Source organism: Symphalangus syndactylus, chromosome 3 (genome assembly GCF_028878055.3).
Source record: "Symphalangus syndactylus isolate Jambi chromosome 3, NHGRI_mSymSyn1-v2.1_pri, whole genome shotgun sequence".
In the NCBI taxonomy this organism is placed as follows: Eukaryota; Metazoa; Chordata; class Mammalia; order Primates; family Hylobatidae; genus Symphalangus; species Symphalangus syndactylus.
In genome coordinates this window covers 23840305-23852918 of record NC_072425.2, presented here as the reverse complement: position 1 = coordinate 23852918, position 12614 = coordinate 23840305, and the positions used below count along the sequence as shown (strand labels likewise).

Genomic DNA, 12614 nt, shown 5'->3' with positions numbered 1-12614 from the left:
AAAGAATAGTATCTTCAATAAATGGTCCTGGGAAAACTGGATATCCATATACAGAAGAATGAAACTAGATCCCTACATCTCCCCCTATACAAAAACCTTATATGTGAATTTATATATAAAATCAAAATGGATCAAAGACCTAAATGTAAGACAGAAACTATAAAACTACTAGAAGAAAACATAGGGGAAATGGTTCCGGACACTGGTCTAGGAAAGATTTTATGAATAAGACCTCAAAAACGCAGGCAACAAAAGCAAAAATAAACAAATGGGATTATATCAAACTAAAAGGCTTCTGCACAACAAAGGAAGCAATCAACAGAGTGAAGAAACAACCCAGAGAATGGGAGAAAATATTTGCAAACTATTCATATGACAGGGAATTAATATCTGGAATACACAAGGAACTCAAACATCTCAACAACAACAAAACTGTATAAAAATGGACAAATAATCTGAATAGACACTTCTCAAAAAGAAGACATACAAATGACCAACAAACATATGAAAAAATGCTCACCATCATGAATCATCAGGGAAATGCAAATCTGCAAATCAAAACCACTATGAGGTATAATCTCACCCCAGTTAGGATGGCTATTATCAAGACAGCAAATAACAAATGCTGGGGAGGATATAGAGAAAAAGAAACCCTTTTTCTTTTTTTTGTCTCTGTTGCCCAGGCGGTAGTGCAGTGGCATGATGATAGCTCACTGCAGCCTCAATCTCCCAGGCTCAAGCAATCCCCCCACTCAGCCTCCCAAGTAGCTGGGACTAGACAAGTGCCATCACACCCAGCTAATGGTTTTGATTTTTAGTAGAGATGAGGTCTCACTATCTTCGCCAGGCTGGTATTGAACTCCTATGCTGAAGACATCCTCCCACCTCAGCCTCCCAAAGTGCTGGGATTACAGGTGTGAGTCACCTTGCCCGGCCAGAAAAACGGACTTACACTGTTGGTGGAATGTAAACTAATATATCCACTACGGAGAACAGTATGGAAGTTCCTCAAAAAACTACAAATAGAACTACCATATGATCCAGCAATCCTACTACTGGGCATTTATCCAAAGGAAAAGAAATCAGTATATCAAAGACACATCTGCATCCCCATGTTTATTGCAGCACTATTCATAATAGCCAAGACATGGAATCAACCTAGGTGTCCAACAGATGAATGGATAAAGAAAATTTGGGCCAGACGTAGTGGCTCATGCCTGTAATCCCAGCACTTTGGGAGGCAGAGGCAGGCGGATCACCTGAGGTTAGGAGTTTGACACCAGCCTGGGAGAAACCCCATCTCTACTAAAAATACAAAATTAGCTGGGCATGTTGGCAGGCGCCTCTAATCCCAGCTACTCGGGAGGCTGAGGCAGGAGAATCGCTTGAACCCAGGAGGCAGAGATTGCGGTGAGCTGCGATCATGCCATTGCACTCCAGCCTGGGCAATAAGAGTGAAATTCCATCAGAAAGAAAGAAGAAAGGAAGGAAGGAAGGAAGGGAGGGAGGGAGGGAGGGAGGGAGGGAGGGAGGGAGGGAGGGAAGGAAGGAAGGAAATGTGATATATATATGTGTATATTCTGTATGTGTGTATATATGTGTGTGTGTGCGTATTCATATATACATACATACATACGCACAATGGAATACTATTCAGCCATAAAAAGAATGAAATACTGTAATTCACAGCAACATGGATGGAAATGGAGGACAGTATATTATGTGAATAAGCCAGGAACAGTAAGTTAAATGCTACATATTCTCAGTCATATGTCGAAACTGAAAAATGTTGATCTCATAGAAGTAAACAGTAGAACAGAGGATACTAAAGGTTGGGAAGGGTAGCAGGGGGAAGGGAAGGAGAGAAAGATATCTTAAAGGATACAAAATTATAGCTAGATAGGAGCAACAAGTTCTAGTGTTCTATACTTTCTATAGGATGAGGATAGTTAACAATAATATATTATACAGTTTCAAATAGCTAGAAGGAGGGTATGAAATCTTCCTAACATAAACATATGGTAAATGTTTGGGATGATGGATATGCTAATTACTCCAACCACTATACATTTATATGTATTAAAACATCACTATGTATCCCATAAATATGTACAGTTACCATATGTCATTTAAAAATAAAAATTAAGGTTGGGTATGGTAACTCAGACCTATAATCCTAGCACTTTGGGGGACCAAGGCAAGTGGATACTTGAGGCCAGGACTTGAAGACCAGCCTGATCAACATGGTGAAACCCTGTCTCTACTAAAAATACACACACACACACAAAAATAGCTGGGCGTGGTGTTACACACCTGTAATCACAGCTACTGAGGAGGCTAAGGCACAAAAATTGTTTGAACCCTGGAGGTGGAGTTTGCAGTGAGCCATGATCGTGCCACTGCACTCCAGCCTGGGCAACAGAGTGAGACTCTGTCTCAAAAAAACAAAAACAAAAACAAAAACAAAAACAACACCAACAAAAACAAAACAAAAATAAATAAATAAAAATTAAAAAAAAAATCAGGCTGGGCATGCTGGCTCATGCCTGTAATCCCAGCACTTTGGGAGGTTGAGGTGGGAGGATCGCTTGAGCCCAGGAGTTTAAGACCAGCCTGGGCAACACAGCAAGACCCCATCTTTACAAAAAGTTTAAAAATTAGCTAGGTGTGGTGGTGCACACCTATAGACTGAGCTATTCGGGAGGCTGAGGGAGGAGGATCGCTTCAGCCCGAGAGGTTAAGACTGCAGTGAGTTATGATTGTGTCACTGCACTGAAACCTGGGTGACAGAGTGAGACCTTGTCTTAAAAAACAACAAAATCACACTGGCCAGTCACAGAAAGAAATGGCAATAATGAAAGCTGCCATCCCTGCCTGACAAACTAGTCTGATTCTTCTCTAAAACAAATTCGCAAAATGATTAAACTGGGTTGCAAAAAGCTGAGGGAAGTTTAAACAGAATAGCTTTGCTATCTTTTGGAAAAAAAGAACTGAGTAAAAGCTCGGTCACCCTGACGTGGCTAATATTTGTATTGTAAATGCAACTCAGAGTACATTCTTCATATTATCAGATAAAGAAAAATAGTGTGGAATGCAAGAGTTGTCTGCGCTACTTTTGTATTCTCACTTCTGCTTTGCAGAAGGAAGTTCTTTTAGCATGCTAAGAGAGACAGTTAATATTCAAATTAACTGGAGACAGGTCTCTCCTTTGAAGTCTCTAGCTTCTTTAGAGACGATGCTAGACATCAGCAGAGGTCTGTATGAGGAGGAAAATGGGGCAACATGGGACAGGAGAGAGCCCACCCGCGGCTAACTGGGTATGGACTGAGAGATTACCCAAGAGAAAAGTGTTTTGCGCCACCCTCTGGGCTTTTTGTGTATATTTGATGGCTACTAATTGATACCAATATGATTGATAATGAACTACACCAGCACACCACGGCTTGATAAGGGATCCCACGTGAATACCATTACAGACTTTGAGGGACACAGCAATGAGGTTACGCAATAAATCTAAGTCTCTGGGTACAAGAAACCGAAACGATGGGTGTCAAAACATATGCAAATAGAACTGAAACTCAGCAATGTACACATTCCAAACTAATAAATATCACCTGAACTTCGATTAAAAATGAATGTAATCTCGGCAGGGCGCGGTGGCTCACGCCTGCAATCCCAGCACTTTGGGAGGCCGAGGCGGGCGGATCACGTGAGGTTAGGAGATCGAGACCAGCCTGACCAACATGGTGAAACCCTGTCTCTACTAAAATATAAAAATTAGCTGGCCGTGATGGTGTGTGCCTGTAATCCCAACAACTCAGGAGGCTGAGGCAGGAGAATCGCTTGAACCCGGGAGGCGGAGGTTGCATTGAGCTGAGATCCTGCCACTGCACTCCAGCCTGGGTGACAGAGCCAGATTCTGTTTCTAAAAAGAAAAAAAAAAAAAAAGAATGTAATCTCCTTTTAATTTTAAATAGAGCTTTTCAAAAATTCTGGGTTTCAATTCCAAGGGCTTCCTTCTGTGTTGTATAAATAGCTGGGGAGAAGACAGCACCATTCACTTAAATGTCAATGGGAATCACATTTAAGTAAAAGGAAAAGGAAATCAGTAAATCAAAGACACATCTGCATCCCCATGTTTATTGCAGTTTATTCCCTGTTGGACGTCCCCTGAATTTCCTACAGAGGTGAAGCCATCTCTGCCTTAAGGAAAAATGAAGTGCCTAATACTGCTTATAGTAAGGTCCCTTTTCCAGATTTAGCTTCTCCACCCCAGATTTTTGCACGAGCCATACTGAACTACTTCATGTTTCCATATTCACGTTTTGTTCCAGCCACACTGAATTACTTAACATCCAGCACATTGCCAAGCTCTTTTCCCCCGCTTCTGGGGTTTGTACAAGTTGTTCCCTTTGCCAAGCAAATTCTTCCCCACCTCCCTACTCCTTGCCTAAACTCTTCTTTCGGGAGTAGAAAGAAATATCGCTTCCGGGTAACCTTTGTCTAATAATGAAATACCTAAGACATATTGAGAACTTACTATGGGTCCCTCACTATTCTGAGTTCTTTCACAGAGATTCACTTTTATAATTATCAGGAAAACTGGACTTTTTTTTTTTTTTAGATGGAGTCTCGCTGTGTCGCCCAGGCTGGAGTGCAGTGGCGCGATCTCGGTTCACTGCAACCTCCGCCTCCCGGGTTCAAGCGATCCTCCTGCAGCCTCTCAAGTAGCTGGGATGACAAGCGTGCGCCACCACGCCCGGGTAATTTTTGTATTTTTAGTACAGACGGGGTTTCACCTTGTTGGCCAGGCTGATCTTGATTTCCTGACCTCAAGTGATCCTCCCACCTTCGTCTCCCAAAATGCTGGGATTACAGGCATGGGCCACAGCGCCCGGCCTGCATTCACTTTTATAATTATCAGGAACACTGTAGGAAGTGTTAATAGGTAAAAGGACCTCATTTCGTAGGTAAGGAAACCAAGACACACAGAGAGGGAGTTTCTAAAATAGTGTTATACAGGTGGCCTATAAACTCTGTAGTGAAGAAAGGAAATGAAGACAGGATAGAATGATTGCGAGAAAATGGTAAGAACAAGAGACTGGAAGACGCAAGGAAGTTTAGAATTATGCTGGCATAGGGGTCTTTTGAGCAGGCACGCTTCTTAGATGATAGGATTATAGTCAAGGAGGGGAGCGATTGCACTGGGGATTTCTGGAGCGGGTGCAGCCTCTGATGGTAACATGGTCCAGGGTATACCTTCAAAACGGGAGGCTACTGGAGTGAAAGGCGTCAATGGTGATAACACTTAAAAAAAAAAACTTCAGTGTTTCCCTAGCATCCAGCCCAGTATCTGCTAAATTCTTTAAAATATCTGTTGAATGCATGTCGTGAACGCCGTGCTCATGGGCAAGCCCCAGATGAAGCCTGTGCAAATGCTTCTTGCTTTAACTCCCTTGTAGCAATCAGGGGAACATCCTCCGCCCAGAATTCCCAGGCTCCCTGAACCTCACGTGACAGCTGGAGCCCAGGCTGCGTCCGCTTTGAGGTTCATCCGAGCCTGGGCAGTTCGGTCCCTGGAGGGAATTCGCTTTAGATACGACTCTCAGAGAGAAGTGTGCTGCGAAGAACACGCGCTCATGGCCCGCAGGCATCAGAAGTGGGGGAGGCCCTGCGCCCGTGCCTCAGGCCGTCCTTGGACCCAGGCCCTGAGGAGCGTGTCCGTGTTTCAGAGGGTGGCGGCGGCAGCTTTGTCTCAGCGAAGGCCACAGCACTGCGGTCGGCTGCCGCATGAAACCTCGGCTCCCCCTGACTCTGCACCAGTAACTTCACCTGCAACGCAATCCGAAGGCGAAGGCACCGCATCCCGTCGGTCCCGCGCGTCCGGAAGCCTCGCGCCCAAGACTCCCCGGCATCCTAGGGTGCTGGCTGCAAAAGCGGCGGGAAACGCCTCCGCGTCCCTTCCAACAGTACCGGAGAGAGGGGCGTGGCTGAGACAGGCCCCGCCTACGCGCGCACCGCCCCTCGGCAACCGGCACAACACAACAAAATGGCTGCCGCGCCGCTGGGCGCCTGAGGAAAGAACCTGAACTTCTCGCGCTCCACCTCAGCCTGCGGGACTGCTCGGCTCGGCTCCTAGGCGGTGAGCGTCAGACCTGGCCGAGCCCGTTCCCCGGCGTCCGGCCCGAGCGGTGGGGCCCGGCGGCAAAGGCGGGAAGGCCCGGACCGGGCGTGGGGTGGGCCGGGCCGGCTTGGGATGGATTCGGGGCGGGGGCGCGTGTCTGGGAATTGGGATTGGACGGGAAGGAGGGGAGGGCCCGGAACGGGCGTGGGGCGGTGGATGAAGGTGGGAGGTTTGGATGGGAAGACGTGGGGGCGGCGGGGGCGATTGGGGATGAAGAACCAGAGCGTGGGGAGGTGTGGAAGTTAGGGTGCGGCGCCCAGAAGGTTGTGGGTCCTGCCACCTGAGCTGAGGGGAGAGCTGGGATGTGCCAGCTGTCTGTGGGGAGTTAGCGGGAGAAAGGACAGTTTGGGCGTCCTGACGGGTTGTCACGGTATCGGACGGAGTACAGTGCGTGGAGAAAGATGACAGGATATGGGGACGAAATGCTAAAAGGAGGGGAAGAGCAAACACTTTCGTTATATTCGTTAAGGGACTAGGGAGTTTTGAAGCCAGACAAACTTGGGTTCAAGCCTCAATTCTGCCACCTTGTGTGACTTAACCGGGTCTGTGACCCTGGACATGTGTTCTGAGCCTTCCTGATCATGTTTCCTCATTTGTCCAAATAATTGCGAATCACTTTTGAGTGTTCACTATTTGTCAGATCCAGTTTTAAGCACTTTGCACGTATTAACCTCATTTAGAATTTAAAATAACTTGTATGAGGTTATCATCCCCATTTAAAAAGTGATAGCACTGAGGACCAGAGAGGTTAAGTAATTTGCCTAAGATCACACAGTAAGTGGAAAATCAGAATTTGAACTCAGGCTGTTTCGTTCCGGAATCCAAGCTTTTAATTGTTCAGATACATTGCCACTTATAAATGAGGTTAATAATTCTGATCCTATACAGCTATATCTTTGAGGATTTAAATTTGGTATTGTCTAAGTGTTTAGTACAGTCCTTCAGTCAACAAATATTTATTGTCTATAGAACAACAGACAAAACCTCTGCTCTCTTGTAGCTTGTAGTCTAGAAGGAGAAACAGGCAACAACCAAGTAGTTTCACAAATAATGGTTATAAAATGCTATGAAGGAGACTGCTTGGTGCAGAGATCATGGGTAATAGGGAGATAAAATCTTCTGCATCTTGAGCTTAGATTCTAGCATGGTTCTTCCTACATAAAAGTGGTTCAATAAAATTGAGTAATTAATGGGAAGAGATGGGAAGCTTGAGTTTTAGGGTATCTGAGCAGAAGAAGAGAGATGGGAGAGGGGGATTCAGGCTTTTAATAGGTTGGAGAAGGACACAGGGGCTAGAGTATTAGGACGGAAAGGCAAATAGGCAGGCAGTTGGGTTGGAATGAGGAGGAATGAGTGGAGGTTTGAGTATTTTGTTCAAGAAGGGGAGTAATTGGAGGTCAGAGTATTGGAACGCATTAGGATGTCAGGGTATTTTCTGGGATGAAGAGAGATGAGCAGCTTGGGAAGTCTCGATGGATAGAGAAATGTTGAGTCTGGGCACAGGAAAGAACCATAGAGAAATGGGGGAGACTATTACTGTGTTAGGGAACTGGGATAGAATTTGTGGGAAAATTGGCAATCAGAATGGGATAAAGAAGAATGGGAGGCAGAGGTGGGCAGCACAGAATGGGGGAATTGGCTTTGGAAAGAAAAATGGCTGGAGACTTTGCAGAGGAATCGGAATCAGGATATTTGAAAGGAGGAGAAGGTTAAGGAGTAAAAGCATTTCAGTAGGTCAGAGGGTATGGGATGAAGTAGACTTGGAAAGTGCTGAAATCCAATTAAAGGGCTAAGGAGAGGGATATGGGGGTTAAGAAATGGGGATAGGTATTTGCATATTAGGGAGTCTGTAGAGAGACAGAAGGAGGTCTGCCTTATTTGGAGATCAGAGAAGATGGGAAGTTAGGAAGATTAGGAAAGGCTGGATGGAGGTGGAGTTTGCAGTCTGTACTAAGCTGTGATGGACTGAATTGTTAGATCAGAGCAAGTATCTGGGTTTATAGGTGGCAGGATGGGTAGTGTTTTGTTGCCTGGACATAGGATTCTGATTATCATGTCATTCAAATGGCTTTCTCTTGCTCTGCAGACAACCTTTAAAATACAACTGTAGTTCTGAACTTTATTTGCTTTTTTTTTCTCTTTATCCTGCTCGTTTACTCGCCCTAGCCTACCTCTCAGTTGTCTTCATTTCTCCATTGCTTGCTTGGTCTTTGTTCATGTGATTGCAAACAACATCCTAGATCAAACTACATCCTCATCTCGCCCTTAAAATTATAATTCAGCATTTACTACCTCCAGGCAGTAGCCTAAGAAATGATGCCAGCCATTCGCAAACACTGTAAACCCTTAAGCCCACTTCACTGAGTTAGCTATTCTCTGAGACTGATTACATATATCTTGTTTCAGTGTCCAAGCTTTACAGAAGCTGTGGCAAGCAAGGTTTAAGTCTATGAATGAGTAAGCCTGACTTTTACTAATCAGGAGAGGTAATAAAGGACCTCATGATAGTCTGGTGAGGTCTAAAGGGTCTTGGTCATTAGGATGTAAAAACTACAGGCTGGGCACAGTGGCTCACACCTGTAATCCCAGCACTTTGGGAGGCTGAGGCAGGAGGATCACTTGAGCCCAGGAGTTCAAGACCAACCTGGGAACTATAGTGAGACTCCCATCTCTACAAAAAATAGAAAATTAGCCGAGCATGGTTATATGCGCCTGTAGTCCCAGCCACTCAGGAGGCTGAGGTAAGAGGATCACTTGAGCCCAGGAAGGCAAGGTTGCTGTGAGCCATGAGCATGCCACTACACTCCAGCCTGGGTGACAGAGAAAGACCTTGCCTCAGGGGGGAAAAAAAAACCCCCAACTACATACTATACATACTATAATAAATGTCATCTATTAATCCATTTAATTAGGAATAAGATTTTACCTAAGCACATGCCTCTTAGATTTTCTCAAATTTTAGAGTATTATCCTTATTTAGAAGGAGAATGCCAGTGCAGCTTAGCAGCATCAATAGTATTACTGAGGGCTGGGCGTGGTGGCTGTAATCCCAGTACTTTGGGAGGCTGAGGTGGGTGGATCACCTGAGGTCAGGAGTTTGAGACCAGCCTGGCCAGCATGGCGAAACCTCATCTCTTCTAAAAATAAAAAAAATTAGCCGGGCGTGGTGATGTGTGCCTGCAATCCCAGTTACTCGGTAGATTGGGGTGGGAGAATCACTTGAACCTGGGAGGCGGAGGTTACAGTGAGCCGAGATCACACCACCGCACTCCAGCCTGGGCGACAGAGCGAGACTCTGTCTCAAAAAAAGAAAAAAATAGTATTACTGAGACTACAGATTAAACTCAATTTCTCCCACTATACGCTTACAACATGATTCTGTAGGATTTTCCCCCACACATTAAGCAAGCAGTCAGTTCTGCAGTGGTGGGCACCACAGGACTGTCCTCTAGTTCAGTTCAATTCTGACACTGTCTACCTGGAGACAGCGTCACATCTCACAGGTTGAAGGCTGGCTCACAAGACTGCCTCCAAGTTCTGATGCCAACTGCAAGCCTTAGTTTTACCTGTGCTTCTGACTGACCAGCTATAGATCAGAGTTCCCACAACTCCCTCCTCGGGTTTGATTAATTTGCTAGAGCAGCTCACAGAACTCAGGGAGCACTTACTTACATTTACTGGTTTATTATAAAAGATATTACAAACGATATAGATGAAAAGATGCATAGCATAAGGCAGGTGGGAAGGGGCGTAGAGCTTCCACACCCTCTCTGAGTGGATTCCCCTCCAGGACCCTCCCTGTGTCCAGCTTTCTGGATGCTCCCGAAACCCAGTCTTTTAAATGTTTATGGAGGCTTCATTATGTAGGCCTGATTGATTACATCATTGGCCATTGGTGATCAACTCAACCTTTAGCCCCTCTGCGCTCCTTCTTTCTAGTGACCAGCCACGATCCTGAAGCTGCCTAGGGGTGGCTAGCCATCAGTCAACTCATTAGTATACAAAAAGACACTTATGACAGCAAAAGGGACTGAGACTAAGTATGTATTTCATAATATTAAAATTACTAAAAGATTTTTTTCCATTGCAAAATTGTGTTATAAGGCACAAAAATTGTTTACCACGCTTGAAATTTAGACCGAAAGCCTTGTGGAAATAGCATAAATAGCAGTTATGTGACTTGGGGGAGTTTTTCTGATCCATATGTATAGTTTAATATGAGAAAATGAAGGAAAAAGTACAGATACATTTAAGTTCACAGTTTAAAGTACAGGTTGAAGGCCAGGTGTGGTAGGTCATGCCTGTAATCCTAACATTTTGGGAGGTAGAGGTGGGAGGATTGCTTGAGCTAAGGAGTTTGAGATCAGGCTGGACAACATAGTGAAACGCTGTCTCCAAAAAAATAAAAATAAAGTACAGGTTGATTATCTCTTATCCAAAATGCTTGCTGTCAAAAATGTCTTGGATTTTGGATTTTTTCAGATTTTGGAATATTTGCTTTATACTTGTTTATATTTTTTATATTTATATTTAAATATTTCAGATTTTCAGATTTGGAGTGTGTAACCTGTAGTGAATGAGGCTATTGGAATGGTGCATTTGGCTGTATTGTAATGTATGTGAAATAATAATCAACTTTTTAAAAACAAAAAAATGACAGGTTTTTATTCCTGTCAAACTACTCACCTTGAGAGGCCAGATCATGATATCAGAGATCCTTTCTTTGTATAAAATTTTCTGGGTTTCCTTTAGGATTTTTTTTGTTTTGTTTTTTTGAGATGGAGTCTCACTCTGTTGCCCAGGGTGGAGCGCAGGGGCACAATCTTGGCTCACCGCAACCTCCACCTCCCCAGTTCAAGTGATTTTTGTGCCTCAGCCTCCCAAGTAGCTGGGATTGCAGGCACCTGCCACCTATGGCATCATGCTAGGCCATAGAGAACAAAGGAAACGTAGTCTAGACTCCAGGAAACTCAGAGAGCTATATGACATGGTCATTAAAAACATGGGTTTTGAATTAAATCAAGTTTCAAGTTTTAGCTAAACCAATTAGTTAAGGAATTTTGGACAAATTATTTAAGATCTTCATCTGTAAAATGGGAAATAACACTTATCTCATAAAGTTGTTGTATTCAATTCTTTCAATATGATGATACACATAAAGAGCTTATCACAACATATATTTGTCTGTCTGTTTTTTAGAGACAGGGGCTCCCTGTGTTGCCCAGGCTGCAGTGCAGTGGCCAGTCACAAGGTTGATCATAGCACATTGTAGCCTGGAGCTCCTGGGATCAAGCGGTCCTCCTGCCTCATCCTCTGGAGTAACTGGGACTGCAAGTATACACACTGTGCCTGATGAAATATCACAATATTTGGTGCATGGTAAGCCTTCAGTAAATGTTAGCCCTAGTATGATATTCTTTAGAATTAACTTCAATCATCATCTTTTCATTAAATTTTTGGAAGTAGACAAAATTCATATGGAGTCAAGTTTACTGCGTAAGGTTAGTGATCAAACTGGGAAATTAAAAACAAAGTGTACCTGAAGCGATGGACCTGATTTTCTTGTGAGACTTAAGAATTAGTTTGAAAGCAGAATCCAAAGAGGAATTCCAAAAATTGAATATATCAATAGATTATATTAGTGTAATCTCTCCTTTATATACTGTATAAATTCTGTAGGGGAGGAAAGGGAGTAATTCCTTTCTGTCCCATCATAAAGGTCATGGCCAACACCCCTGTAACAAAGACCCGTTGACAAGAGAAAAGCATAGCAAATTTATTTGATCAAAGCTTTATGTGTCATGGGAGCCTTCAGAATGAAGACCCAAAAATGCAGAAAAAATTATCCATTTTTATGCTTAGGATCAATGAAGTATGGACAGCTGTATAGAAATAGGATTGGACAAAATGGGTATGATCTAACGCTAATAGACTGAGGAAACCCAGCAAGACCTACGTCTCCAGATTTCTCTTGGCCTGTCTGTGCAGCATTCCTTCCTCCTGGGTATCGGGTAGGACCCCTATGGAATGAGAGTCTTAATTTCTTTATGGCCAGCTGTTAGACAGAAAGCCGGGAGTTTGCAGGAAGTTTCTGTATAATCACAGCTTATATATACCCATATGCTTGTGAAGGTATATTATCTTTTAATAGAGATATGAAAAACTCAAAATGTTTTTCCTACTGCCATACCACACAGTCCAATACTTGTGACATCAGACATACAAGGGTTGTTGCCCCATCCACCAGATACTTCTTCAGTGGACACCAGCTGCGTGTCCTCTTATTCAGTTCAATTCTGACACTGTCTGCCTGAAGATAGCATCAGATCCCACAGGTGAAGGACTCGGTCCCACAAGAGTGCCACCAACTTCAGATGCCCATTACAAGTAGTAGATTGCCACCTATACTTCTGACTACCAAGCTATATTG

The 12614-nt window shown here is 43.9% G+C and overlaps 2 protein-coding genes across 20 annotated transcripts in view; one reads left to right on the top strand and one right to left on the bottom strand.

The window, feature by feature from the left end:
* C5 (complement C5) overlaps positions 1-6017 on the bottom strand; it is a 129274-nt gene extending 123257 nt beyond the window's left edge. Inside the window, exon 1 of the mRNA XM_055271249.2 lies at positions 5833-6017. Within this exon, the coding sequence (XP_055127224.1) occupies positions 5833-5915 (83 nt within the window). The 5' untranslated portion in view covers positions 5916-6017. The remainder of the gene's footprint in view (positions 1-5832) is intronic.
* The window catches only part of CNTRL (centriolin), a 104388-nt gene continuing 97747 nt past the window's right edge, over positions 5974-12614 (top strand). For 13 of the 19 annotated variants that reach the window (XM_063636039.1, XM_063636043.1, XM_063636042.1 and 10 more), the window contains exons 1-2: positions 6003-6142; positions 11384-11563. The gene's annotated coding sequence lies outside the window, so the exon portion shown is untranslated. Of the gene's footprint in view, positions 6192-11383; positions 11564-12614 lie in introns of all 19 variants that reach the window. The other 6 variants (XM_063636044.1, XM_063636041.1, XM_055271241.2 and 3 more) reach the window with 3 other exon arrangements.